This window comes from Bos grunniens, chromosome 18 (assembly GCF_055505025.1).
Source record: "Bos grunniens cultivar Pamir isolate PY7600 chromosome 18, Bosgru_T2T1.0, whole genome shotgun sequence".
NCBI lineage: Eukaryota > Metazoa > Chordata > Mammalia > Artiodactyla > Bovidae > Bos > Bos grunniens.
The window spans coordinates 14,835,062-14,847,997 of record NC_141182.1 but is presented as its reverse complement, the minus strand read 5'-3'; the positions used below and the strand labels follow the sequence as shown (position 1 = coordinate 14,847,997).

General features: G+C 56.3%; 1 protein-coding gene across 1 annotated transcript; it reads right to left on the bottom strand.

The window, feature by feature from the left end:
- Positions 1-4,373: 4,373 nt before the first annotated feature.
- Positions 4,374-12,699, bottom strand: TUBB3 (tubulin beta 3 class III). The gene is made up of 4 exons (XM_086350444.1): positions 12,582-12,699; positions 7,096-7,204; positions 6,516-6,626; positions 4,374-5,774 (listed from the first exon to the last, which is right to left on the bottom strand). Exons 1-4 carry the CDS (start codon positions 12,636-12,638, stop codon positions 4,699-4,701), a joined length of 1,353 nt encoding a protein of 450 aa, XP_086206570.1. The 5' UTR covers positions 12,639-12,699; the 3' UTR covers positions 4,374-4,698.
- Between the last annotated feature and the right edge of the window lie 237 nt (positions 12,700-12,936).

The window sequence follows — 12,936 nt, the reverse complement described above, 5'->3', positions numbered from 1 at the left end:
CGTGGGGTTGCTGAGAGTCAGACATGACTGAGCGACTTCACTTTCACTTTTCACTTTCATGCATTGGAGAAGGAAATGGCAACCCACTCCAGTATTCTTGCCTGGAGAATCCCAAGGACGGCTGAGCCTGTTGGGCTGCCGTCTATGGGGTCGCACAGAGTCGGACACGACTGACGCTACTTAGCAGCAGCAGCAGCAGCAGCAAACTGTGGATTACGCTCCTGTGCTCTGTCTCAAGAAACTTGTATAACTGTGACTTAACTTCTAATGGCAAAACAGTCCTTGGAGCTTTCTGAGATGCTGTTCTTGGCTTATAATCCTCAAATTTGGATTGAATAAAAATTTCCATTTCTTTCTTAGATCACCTGATTGATTTTTTGCCCACAATGGTAAGGTTGGGGCGGGGGTGGGGGTGAGGCAGCACTGACTAGATTTTCCATAATCACAAAAGTTTTTATTTAAATAAAAAACCAAACACTCTTTTAAAAATTGGTGGGGCCTCCCTGGTTGTCCACTGGTTGACTTCACACTCCCAATGCAGGAGGCCCAGGTTTGATCCCCGGCTGGGGAACTGGATCCCATATGCTGCAAGTAACGGTTTACACATCATAACTAAGGTTCAGTGCAGCCAAATTTAAAAATATATGTGTGTGTGTGTGTGTGTGTGTGTGTGTGTGTGTATAAGAAAAAAATGGTGTTTGATTTTCTTTTAAACCCTAGCAATTGTGGGGAAAATGGAATAGGTGATAGCTGAGCAGAAGCAGCAGCTGTGTTTGCCTCCACCATGTTCATCACTGGTGAGGGAGAGGTTACTGCGATGCTACCCATTTCACAAAGGAGGAAACTGAGCCACCGTGAGACAAGGGGCTGTTCAGTCCAGATGGGAGAGGTGTTGGAGAAGCCTACTGCTCTCCAGAGGCCCCTGCTATGGTTCTCTCCATAATTCTTGTCACTGCCCAATGTCCTACACCTTGTACTTTTTCACTTGATTTTTGTCTTTCTCCACGGGCACCCCCAACCTCCACCTGGCACCAGAAACTAAAGGCTGCAGGCAAGGGTTTTGTTTGCTTTCTTCACTGCTTTGGGGCCTAGAACAGTTCCTAGGTACATAGGTGCTTAGTTTCAGGGGCTAAGGAAGAGCTGGCCTCACTTCACTTGTGCCCCCCTCCCCCACCGACAGGGGCCCAGCCCGACTCTGACTCAGCAGGGAGAAGGCTGGCGCAGCCCCAGAATGCAAGGAGCCAGACAGTAAACAAAGATGCACATTAGTAAGAGACGTGAGGCACAGCAAGAAAATAAACAGGATGACAAGGCAGCCGACAAGTTCTCACTCCCCAGTGCTCCCAAGGGTAAGAATGAGGGAGGTGGGGGACAGTTGGGGGAATGTTCAGGAGCGGCCCTTGTAAACATGCTGGAAAGTGTGGGAATCTTGGGGAGACTCTAAGCTACCTTATAAATGGCTCCTGCTGGAGGAGAACACAGCCCTCCTCCAAAGGCCCTTGGAGAAGGAGACAGGGAAACGCACAGAAGCACGCACAGCCATGTCCCCATTGCACCTGGGCTCAGCAGCGCCCCAGGGAGCAGATTCCCATCAGTGTCAGGGTCCTGGTCTGAGGAGGGTGCCTTCATACCCCGCCCATGGTGACTCAATTCCCTTCAGCTCTGCCTGACTCTATCCAGTCTTGGACCCCCTGATCCAGACTTGGAACTCTGATCCATCCTCTTTGGGAGGACCACCACCCCCATCCCCACCCACACTTGTGCTGGCGGCGAACTCCACATCCAGTCGGCATGCTGGGTTTTATCACAGTCATATGTGCACCTGCTCATTTATTATTATCTAAGCAAGATGTTTTCTTTCCAATGAGTCCATCTGGAATTTCAGCTCCCAAAATATGAGTAGGACATGTCCTTTTCCACTGGAGAAACTGCCCTAAAGAGGGGATGTGCCCTGCCAGGTGGCGTGGCAGAGTTGAGGGTCACCTGTATCCCACACTCACTGTCCCCCTTCACATCTGCTGTGGTTCCCACAGTGGTGGGAGCAGTGACAACTCCAGTATCCTCCTGTGTTCCTGCCCCCGGCAGCTGGGGTCTTGGGGCAGCTTTGTCTATCCCCAGGCTTCAGCCTCTTCCTTGAAAGTATCCGCCTCACAAGTCTGTAGGGATGTGTAACATAGTGGATGATGAGTTCAAGGCGGCTGGGCCCCCAGAACAGGCCCAGTGAAAGGCTGGCCAGCCCCTAGCCTAGGCTTACCCCAGCTTTGTAACTGAGGAGTAATCTCTTGGTACAAACATGTCCCCAGAAATGATGCTATTTGTTCATCTGAAATCCCAGTGTGACTGGGCATCCTGGATTTGCTTTGGCTGCCCTGCCCCTGGGTGTGAGGCCATCTGCTGGCCCCTGAGCAGCTCTGCATGCCAGGCTGAGGGTGTGCCCAGGACAGGAGTGTGCCCAGGTCTGGACACCCCTGGCCCATTACCAGGCTGAAAGGAACAGACCGATCTGAAGGCAAATAGCCAAGGAGGTAGGTGGTGCCAAAGGCTGCCCGAGAGCGCCTGCTGTCAACACTGCATGGTGCTGGGCCAGTCAGAGCCCTCTGTGAGGCTCACGTGAGATGGAGCAACCCCTGAGTGGGCTGCCCCCCTCTTGTCCAGGTGCGCCTGCAAATACACACCCCTCAGCAATAGTCACAGGTAAATGAGCACTAACGCTTAGGGCTCTCGATATGGGCCACATGCTGTCCCCGCCACTTTCCGTGTGTGTTCCCAATTGCAGGTGCACAGCGAACCACTCTGAAATGCAGTGACATGGAGTACAGCCATTCACCCCGCTCAGGGCCGCATCTGCTCCACCATGCCTGTGCTGTGAGGGTGAGGAATGAGGCCATGACTGAGGAACACAGGAGAGAACTAAAAGGCCTCTCATCAGAAAGGGGGCTGGAGCCTCAAGGGGTAGGGCTGAGGGACTCTGCAGGGGGAAGGGAGGGGGGGCTGGAGGAAGGACAAAGAGAAGACTCCCCCACAAGGGCTGGAGTGGGTGTGGTCCAGGGGAGAAGGCGGGGTGGCCCCAGTAGGCCAGCTTCATCTACGTGACCTGAGCCAGGATGAAGTTCTCACCGTGCAGGTGCTCAGGAGGGATGTGTGATTGCAGCTGTCTGAGCAAAGTGGAGTGGAGTGGGCCGGCCCACTGCTGTACTACCTGCCAACTGGCAGATGCTCCTCTGAGTCCCACTTCTTGCCAGGGAAACTAGTGGCCTCAGTGTGAAGGTTAAACCCTCAGGAGAGACCCCACAAGATCGTGGACCCAGAGCCCAGCATGAACACCAGGATATCAGGAGCCTGGGGCACCCTTGTCAACACTCAGTGGGTGACTCAACCGTCTGGGGATCATGGAGAGCCTGCAGAACCTGGGCTGTGGACACCCTTCCCCCCAACAGCGTGGAGGCTGCAGTCTTGTGAAGGTGGGGTCGGAGGGCCCTGCACAGGCTCACACGCTGAAAGCTGGCCGCCTTCAGGGCCAGCAGTGCAGTGGACTTCAAGCCACCCAGCACAGAGCAGGTGCCCAGAGCATCCGCTCAAGCCTGAGCCCAGGATGTGGGCCCTCTTGGGGCTTCTGTTCCCCGGTCCAGATCAGCCCCTTTGGCTTCTCTTTGCTCAGGTACCCACCCGGAGGGGGGCATGCAGGGGTGGGGTATGAGGAGGCTCAGGGCACCAGGGTTGAGGCTCGTCCAGCTCTGTGCGTGCTCACCCGGGCCCCAGGCAGACAGCAACTCTGGGTTCCATTTCTCTTGTAGGAGGAGGGGTGGCCAGATTTGCCCCTATCTGTGGGACCCTGGGTGCCCTGCAGCCATGGAAATGATCTCCAGAAGGCATGTGGGGCCAGAACTTTGCTCCCAGTGCCCCTGCACCCAGGTGTGGTGGCCACAACTTGCTGACCCAACCAGCCCTTCCCTGGGGTTCAAACCCCCACCTTCCAACACACCACATTTTCTGGGGGAATCCTCAAGCTCCTTACTTCCTCACATTTGTTTGGTTCTCAGCCACCTGCCTCTAACGTCTGGCACACAGAGAGGCCAGGGGAAAGCTCTCCAGAATGAGCCACCCTGGAGGGTTGTCCTGAGCTGCCTGAGAGCACGTCTGGGGTTTGAGGATGAGGCTCCTCCAGGCATGGCCATCTCTCCCAACACTACTGCCAGCAGCTCCCCTACCATGGGCAGCACCTTAAGACACCTGCAGTTTCCAAGCACAGGTCTGTCTCAACCCCTCCCACTTGTCACTTGTCTTGCCTCCGCCAGGCCTCCCCATCTGCTCTCCTTACCTCTTCTGGCCCCATCTTTTTAGAAAAAGAGGAAAACTCCAGCACCCGGCATGGGTATCTGACAGCAATAAATTTATTAAATATCCCCCCCAAATATAAACAGAAACCAGTTAAAAAAAAAAAAAAAAACATGAAACATCAGGCCTGGAGCTAACAATAAAGCAGAGACAGGAAACGGATTTGACCTAAGGCCAAAGATAGCTGAGAGAACTCACGCAGGGCAGGGATGCTGTAAATACTGGAGGAAAAACACTCGGGAGCCCCAGGGTGACATGACTGAACCTCGTGGGGGTAAGATTGGGGGTGTGTCAGTGGCTACATGGCTCGGGGGACAGACCACTTGGTCCTGGCCACAGCCACGTCCCACCCCTTCAGCTGCTTCACTTGGGGCCCTGGGCCTCGGATTCCTCCTCATCGTCTTCGTACATCTCGCCCTCCTCCTCGGCCGTGGCGTCCTGGTACTGCTGGTACTCGGACACCAGGTCGTTCATGTTGCTCTCGGCCTCGGTGAACTCCATCTCGTCCATGCCCTCGCCCGTGTACCAGTGCAGGAAGGCCTTGCGCCGGAACATGGCCGTGAACTGCTCCGAGATGCGCTTGAACAGCTCCTGGATGGCCGTGCTGTTGCCAATGAAGGTGGAGGACATCTTCAGCCCGCGGGGTGGGATGTCACACACAGCCACCTTCACGTTGTTGGGGATCCACTCCACGAAGTAGCTGCTGTTCTTGCTCTGGATGGCCAGCATCTGCTCGTCCACCTCCTTCATGGACATGCGGCCTCGGAAGACGGTGGCCACGGTCAGGTAACGGCCGTGGCGCGGGTCACAGGCTGCCATCATGTTCTTGGCGTCGAACATCTGCTGGGTGAGCTCGGGGACGGTCAGCGCCCGGTACTGCTGGCTGCCGCGGGCAGTGAGGGGGGCGAAGCCAGGCATGAAGAAGTGCAGGCGCGGGAAGGGCACCATGTTCACAGCCAGCTTGCGCAGGTCGGCATTGAGCTGGCCTGGGAAGCGCAGGGAGGTGGTGACCCCACTCATGGTGGCCGACACCAGGTGGTTGAGGTCCCCGTAGGTGGGCGTGGCCAGCTTGAGGGTGCGGAAGCAGATGTCATACAGCGCCTCGTTGTCGATGCAGTAGGTCTCGTCCGTGTTCTCCACCAGCTGGTGGATGGACAGTGTGGCATTGTAGGGCTCCACCACCGTGTCTGACACCTTGGGCGAGGGCACCACGCTGAAGGTGTTCATGATGCGGTCGGGGTACTCCTCGCGGACCTTGCTGATGAGCAGTGTGCCCATGCCCGAGCCTGTGCCTCCACCCAGGGAGTGGGTCAGCTGGAAGCCCTGCAGGCAGTCGCAGTTCTCGCACTCCTTCCGCACCACATCCAAGACTGAGTCCACCAGCTCGGCGCCCTCCGTGTAATGGCCCTTGGCCCAGTTGTTACCAGCCCCACTCTGACCTGTGGTGGGGAGGGCAGGGGGGATACAGACGGGGTCACAGCTCCAGCACCGGCCTGAACAGCCCACCCCAGAGAGCAGCTGAGGAGGCAGATCGGTGCCTGTTTTGACCTCCATGAAGTGGGGGCATGCAACTCTCACTTCCATGGCTCTTCGTGCCAGTCACATTGTGTGTGGGGATGTAGCCCCCGGCACCTAGTGCTGTGGGATGTGGACACAGACACAGCTTCTGGAGCTTCTGCTTCTGCTCTGCCTCAGGAGGAACTCCTAGTGGAATTGATCTACCCAGCCCTCTAGTCCACCCATCCTCTAGCCCGCTGTGCTGGAAGGGTAAACTACAACCCTGAGTGCCTCGCAGCCCAGGATCCGGACGAGGGCCATGCCCACGCATCGGGTGCTGAGCTCTAGGAGGTGACAGTGGGGTGAGGCCCTCCCTCTGTCACCATCACGGGCATGAGGACGGGCAACCCCTGACCACAGCAATGCGGTGTACTCATGAGCTGGTGTGCTCTGGAGACCCCATCTAGCTCTCTAATATCCTAATAACACACCGCGTTACTTGAAATCACAAGTGTCTGTTTCCTGCACAGAACTCTTTCTCTGGGACTCTTTCACTGCACATCAGGGAGCTCAGTGATGCTCTGCAGCACTGTGGGCAGGGGTAACTCTGCCCTTGTTTCTGTTGATCTGGGTTTGCTGGTGGTGGGGTCCACCATGAGAAGGTGGGGAAAGGGGAAACTTACCAAAGATGAAGTTGTCAGGCCTGAAGAGGTGCCCAAAGGCCCCAGACCGGACGCTGTCCATGGTTCCAGGCTCGAGGTCCACCAGGATGGCCCGAGGCACATATTTATGTGCTGAGAGGAGAGGGGTGGGTTACATGGATCACAGAAGCTGGGCACCCCTTCTGCCTCCTAAATCCTGCCCTGGCCTGCCAGCCTCATGCTCTCACCTAAAAGCTTAGACTCTGGGATCAGAGAGGCAGGGATCACATGGTTGACACCTGGACATGGGCAGGTGTCTCTGAGGGCACCGTTTCACACCAGCTTCTGAATGGCCTCTGCCTGACCTCTCCATATAACCCCTGCTCTGGACCCTCCATGGGCCTCCTGAAGGGTCTTTGGGACCCTGCCCAGCCCTGGTCTTTCCCCTACATGTGTCTCATGGCCATTAAACACACTTGCATCTCACTAGGGTGACTAGGATTCCTTGTTTTACTCTATTAGTCTCCGGTTACACCTGCCAGCCAAGGGAAGGAAGTCAGGGATGCTGGGACCCAGCAGTCAAGGCCCCCACCCCACCCCCACCCAGTTGAGGAGGACTCACAAGAAGCCTCGTTGTAGTAGACACTGATGCGCTCCAGCTGCAGGTCCGAGTCACCCACATAATTGCCACTGGGGTCTATCCCATGTTCATCGCTGATGACCTCCCAGAACTGCAGGGAAAGGAAGGGCCAGTTGGTGGTCATGACCCCTGGCAAAGCCCTCCCTCCAGTAGCCTCAAGGCTACAAAATGAGGGGTGTGGACCCAAAGCCTGCACTAGTCCCTTTGAGTGACTTTGAAAAAGAGCCCCAAGTTCTGTCATCAAGAGAATTGTCATAATAAAAAATATGCATGTCCATGGAGACCAGAGTCCTCAGGGTGGATCAGTGCCCAACTGACACAGACCTGGGCCCCAGACCCAGATCTGCACTTGCTGACAGGGGCCTTGAGAGCCCACTTCTCCATGAGGGGGTTAGTAACAAACACCCACCTGGGGTATTTTTTTTTTACTTCCCTCTTTTCAGATGAGAAAACTGAGGCCCAGGAAGGTAAGTGATGGAGACCAGGCCTAGGATATGCAAACCCCTCAGTGTCGAGCATAGGCCGTCCAGTGCCAAGGCCTGGAAGCAGCCCACAGCAGCAGCCTCAGCCCATAGGAGCCCTGCATGGGGAGTGACTCGCCTGGGCTCACCCAGCTTGTCTGAGCTGAGATGACGTAGCCCCAGTTTCAAGGGCTCACTCACTGCAATGCAATCTGTCCTGTTTGCCCTGGGCAGAACCCATAGCGCTTCTCTCAGGACTAAGGCAGGACAGGGTCTTGCTTGCAAGTTGGACCACCCCTTCCCAGCGTGACCTCAGCCAACCCCTGAAGCTTCCATGTCTCAGGGCCTTGGGCCTGAAGGCCCAAAGGCCTGAAGATGAAGTCTGATTGCTTTGAGAATAAATCCAGTTACTCTGGATGGGGTTTGTTGCTGTCACTCAGTCATATCTGACTCTCTGTGACCCCATGGACTATAGCCTACCAGGCTCCTCCATCTATGGGATTCTCTAAGCAAGAATACTGGAGGGGGTTGCCATTTCCTTCTAGAACCAGGGGATCTTCCCAACCCAGGGATCGAACACAAGTCTTGGCATTGCAGGCAGATTTTTTATCCGCTGAGCCACAAGGGAAGCCTGGTCCTGGTTGGGAAGAAAGGCTTTTGCCCTGAACACTCTTTGGTGGTTTTTAATTTTTATCACGTGCACATGTTAACTTCTCAAAAGAAAAGAAAAAGATTAGTTAAAATTTTTTTAACTTTTTTTTTTTTTTTTAAATTTTAGGGACCTCCCTGGTGGTTCAGTGGCTAACACTCTGCGCTCCCAATGCAGGAGCCCAGGGTTTGATCCCTAGTCAGGGAACTCAGATCCTACATGCCGCAACTAAGACCCAGCACAGCCAAATTAAAATATATATATAAAAAATTAAAAGACTTTAAAATTTTAAAATCCGAAAAATATGAAGAGTCATTATTATCAAATGCACAGAGGAATCTTGGCAGTTCACCCGGAGACAATGTTGGCAAAAGTCAGTTCTCAGCTGGTCTTTGTGATTTGTGTCACTGATAAGTTTTCGTCTTTCTCCCTGCATTAGGTATGTGTTAATGCTGTAATTGGAGGTGTCACTGAGGCCTTCCAGGCCTGATCAGAGCTTTAAATCACTGCTTGGCTCCAGGACCTTGGCCCCACAGCCCTGGGACATCCACAAGCCCCGTAGAGAAGGAATGAGCTTGAGACGGCAGGTGAGGGGGCGGCAGAGAGCGACTCAGTGGCCCAGCCACCAATACATCTATGGAGAGTTCTCTGGAACTCATGTATGGAATGCATAGACTTCCAGAAGGCAATAGACCAGAGTGAGTGCCACCTCTCAGGATCTCCATTTTCTCATCTGTAAAGTAGACACGATGACAGTACTCACTTCAAGTGGTCAACTCAAGGCCTGACAAATAAAAGCATTCAGCAAATGTTGGTCTCACCAAGTTAAAAGTCCTTAGGTTGCTATTTAAATTTGTCAAGCCTTATTCACTGATAAGGACTTTGCTGGTGGCTCAGACAGTAAGGAATCTGCCTGCAATGCAGGAGGCCATGGTTCAATCCCTGGGTTGGGAAGATCCCCTGGAGAAGGGAATGGCAACCCACTACAGTATTCTTGCCTGGAGAATTCCATGGGCAGAGGAGACTATTGAGCTACAGTCCATTGGGTCACAAATAGTGATATGACTGAGCAACCAATGCACATTCACTGATAAATAAAATAAAAAGTACTTTAAAAAATCAATATATTTTGGAATATTGTGGCACAATAAAAGATGATCACTGGTATGAGTAGATCTCCAAGGCACATCCTTGGGGGGGAAGGCACATGGCAAGGATATTCAGGGTAAAAACAGGCACCTCACAACAGATGCTGTAATTCTTATGCATAGGTGGACATGCACAGAAAATGGACTAGAATAAGGGAAAAAAACTTGCTCCACCCAGAAGAGGGGGACCACTAGGGGGAGGTGCTTAAACAGTCACTTTAGCCTTATCTGCAATGCTTCAACTTCCTAGAAGGGACACATGTTAATAATAGCTTTAGTAGTTAAAACGAATATAAATTGCAATTTAATATATTATTAATAAAAGCTTAGCAGAATATATTACATGTATTATATAACATTAATAAACAACAAAATACTATATAATAAATTAAATAATGCTTATGATCATCACCACAGATGAGAACTGGAGCGTGGACCCCAGGGTCCAGGCCAGGCTCCTATTTCACACACGCAATTGTAGCTCCCGCGGCGCTGTCCGTGGTGCTGACGGTCGCCGCGCCCACACCTGGGGCGGGGAGGCAGAGGGGCGCACACAGAGGAGCCCAAAGCTAGCTGAGTGTGTGACTCCAGAGGGTGGGCTGGCCGACTCCCAGGCTTAAGCCCCTCTAGGACTCCACGCCCTTCCCCACCAGGCGCAAAGCAGCAGTGGGCGTGTGGGGGTGGGGTCGGAAACCAGAAACTCCCTCCTCCCATTGGCTGTCAGGGCCAGGGCCGTCTCTCCGAGGCCCCGCCCAGCGGTCAAGGAAGATGGGGCAGACAAAGGCTCCGGGACCGCCCTACCCGCTAGGCGAGGGGGGTGGGGTACCCTGACTCCTCGCCCCGTGGTGGGGGCTGGGGGCTCCCCGCCCATCCTGATGTGCCTACACAGGCCTGGATTCACACCCGTGCCCTGCGGGGAGGGCAGCACCCTGTCTCACCGCAACCTCGAGAGGCGCAGTGAGGGACGCACCTGGCACAGTGCCCAACACGTAGTGGTCACTGTCATAAATGCTGTCGCATTCTCTCCTAGCCCTGATCGCCCAGACTTCCCCTCCTCCTTCCATAACCCCTCCCATCCCGACCCCACCCACAGCCAGGACCCTCCCCATAGCAGGCAGCCTGCCTCCAAGTAGGGTAACAGCCTACCTGTAACAGTCTGGTGGCACCCCGCCCCGCCCCCACCAGTCAGCGGCCGCTGGCAACTGGCGGGAAAAGTTTGGTCTCCCTCCGCCAAGAGCCCACACTTGTGTGGGAGCAGGAAGCGGCCAGACCCTGTCCACAGGCTGCTGTTGAGCGCCTATGCAGGCAAATGCCCCTGCCGGGCTTTGAGCTCTTCCAGCTTGGTTGCCAGGTGCTCCAGGGCAGGGGCGCCCAGAAGGAAACCACTTGACTGCCTCCTTTGCTCACTGCTTCCCCTCCTCCCAAATCCACTTCTCTTTTGTACTGTTACAAAACATCAGATACTACTTTTAAAACAAACATGAGTTAAGGAAATTAACCTCAAATGAATAAGAAGTAATGAAAACCCAAAGGACACCGAACTTGAAAGAGGAAAAAAATCTCTGCAGAAGACACTGCCCAGCACTCAGGCAGCTGCCCCTGTCCCCCTTCCCATCCCTACGTCACCCCACCCCGCCCCTTGGGGCTGCAGCTGGGCATGAACCTGCCTTTGCATGATTGGTGCCCATGCAGCCACAGAAGGAAACAGAGCAACCCGACCAACACTTCCCCAGGCTTGCGATGGAACTTGGGTTACCCTCCTTCCCGTCAGTGACCCCTGACCCTCAGAGGAGCAGATGCTCAGGGCAGGCCTGGCCCCTGTGGCCACAGTAATGAGTCTTTGGCCCCTCCTGCCCGGCCAGGGCATCTGTCAGTGACGGCCCCCAGAGGCCTGATTTAATTTGAGGCCTTGGTCCCCCAGGCTTCCCCTCCCCCAACTCCCTTCCTCAGGCAGGCACAGCTGTCTCCTCAGTGATTAGGGTGTCTCCCCACCATGCCCTCCCCCCATCCGAGGCGCCACCACCCTAGAGCCCAAGTTGCAATTTACATGTCAGCCACGTGGCTGCCCCAGCCCTGTTGTAATTAGCTTTTTGTTCTTGCCTGGTTTCCATGGCAACAGCCTCCGGAGGAAGGCTTTCCTGGTCCCTTCCCCTCCAGGACCTGTCTCCTCCCACTTTCTCCTTGGGGAACCTGCTCCACACCATCCCCGCTGGGCCCCTGGCCTTGGTGCTGACAAAGGGCAGCAGGCCCCACCCACCCAGCCTGAGCCTCGTGCTGGGTGGGCACCTGCAGGGACCGAGAGCCGGAGGGCGGAGAGGCTCTGTCTCCACTTGCTGTGTGACCTTGGGCAAGGAACAGCGTCTCTGGACCTGGGGATACGACACTTGCCTCCTGGGTTGGGGGCGGGGTGGGGGGGAACGTGGCCTGCGCGCCTCAATCCCGACATCTGTGAGGGGGGCTAACAATGGAGGGGAGGGGCCTAGCGGGGAAGCAGCTCTGGACCGCGCCCCTCCAGCCCGGCTTTGTTCCCACCACCGACCCCTAGAACTGCCGTCCCTAAGTGGGGTTGGGGGAGGGGTGGCCCGGGAGGTGCTACGCCGGGGGAGAGCCCCGTCCTGGACCAAGGTCATTCGGAGTCCGGGCACAGTTTCTTCCCCAACAAAGGAACAGGGCGGGGCCAGGGAACTGAGGGTTGTCAAAGCTAGCTGGGAGAATGGGGGCGGCTCTGAACGGTTGGGGGACATCAAGCTCCTGGCGTGGGAGGGCAGAGGGAATCGTTATGGCTTTTGGGGGAGCCCCACCCGAGCCTGTCCACCCCACCCATCTCGCCCGAGGCCGAGTTGCGACCCCAGAGAAGAGGGCCACGCCCAGCCAGCGCCTTCCACTTGCACCTGCAGCGGCGGGGGGCTGGAGAGTAGGGAGCCGCTGACCTGCGCTGTGCCTCCGGCAGGCCCGAGGTAACCCGGGCGGGGCAGCGGAAAGGCCGGGGTAGGACTGGCAGAGGGGCGACTCGGAGTCCCGGCCGCCCGCCGGCAGCGGGGACGATCCCGTCCGTTTCTCCTAGGTTTCGCAGTGGTGAGCCGGGCTTGGGGTGCCGCTGTGCGCATACAACGCCTCCCCGCTGCTTCCCTCCCCCGGGACCCGCTCGCGCTGGGGACGCGGGACACGCGCCCAGTGCGGGGCCCGGCACACAGGGCCACGCAGCCTCACCTTAGCCCCGATCTGGTTGCCGCACTGGCCGGCCTGGATGTGCACGATCTCCCTCATGCTCGGTGCTATGGCGGGCGGCTGCGAGACGCGAGCGGACCGGCTGCAGCTGGCTGCGGAGGCTCTGCCGCCCCCGCCGCCCGCTCTTATAGGCAGGGCCCCGCCCGTCTCGCCCGGCACGGCGTCATCGCGCGCGGCCAATCCCGGGGCGCCGCCGAAGACTGCGGCACCGGCTGCAGCAAGCATCCGCGCCGCGCATCCCCGCTCGACCGCGCGCTGCGGCGGCGCCGCCTCCCTCCGCCACCGGGTCTCTGGGCTCCGCGCATCCGGAAGGCGGGGCTGGTGAGCTCCAGGGAGG

Bases quoted from the DNA above. Each gene is read 5' to 3' on its own strand.
- TUBB3 (XM_086350444.1), bottom strand. From the start codon at position 12,638: ATGAGGGAGATCGTGCACATCCAGGCCGGCCAGTGCGGCAACCAGATC. The intron at 7,205-12,581 runs GTGAGGCTGCGT...CTTTCCCTGCAG, and splicing joins GCAACCAGATCGGGGCTAAG to TTCTGGGAGGTCATCAGCGA. The intron at 5,775-6,515 runs GTAAGTTTCCCC...TCCCCACCACAG, and splicing joins GCCTGACAACTTCATCTTTG to GTCAGAGTGGGGCTGGTAAC.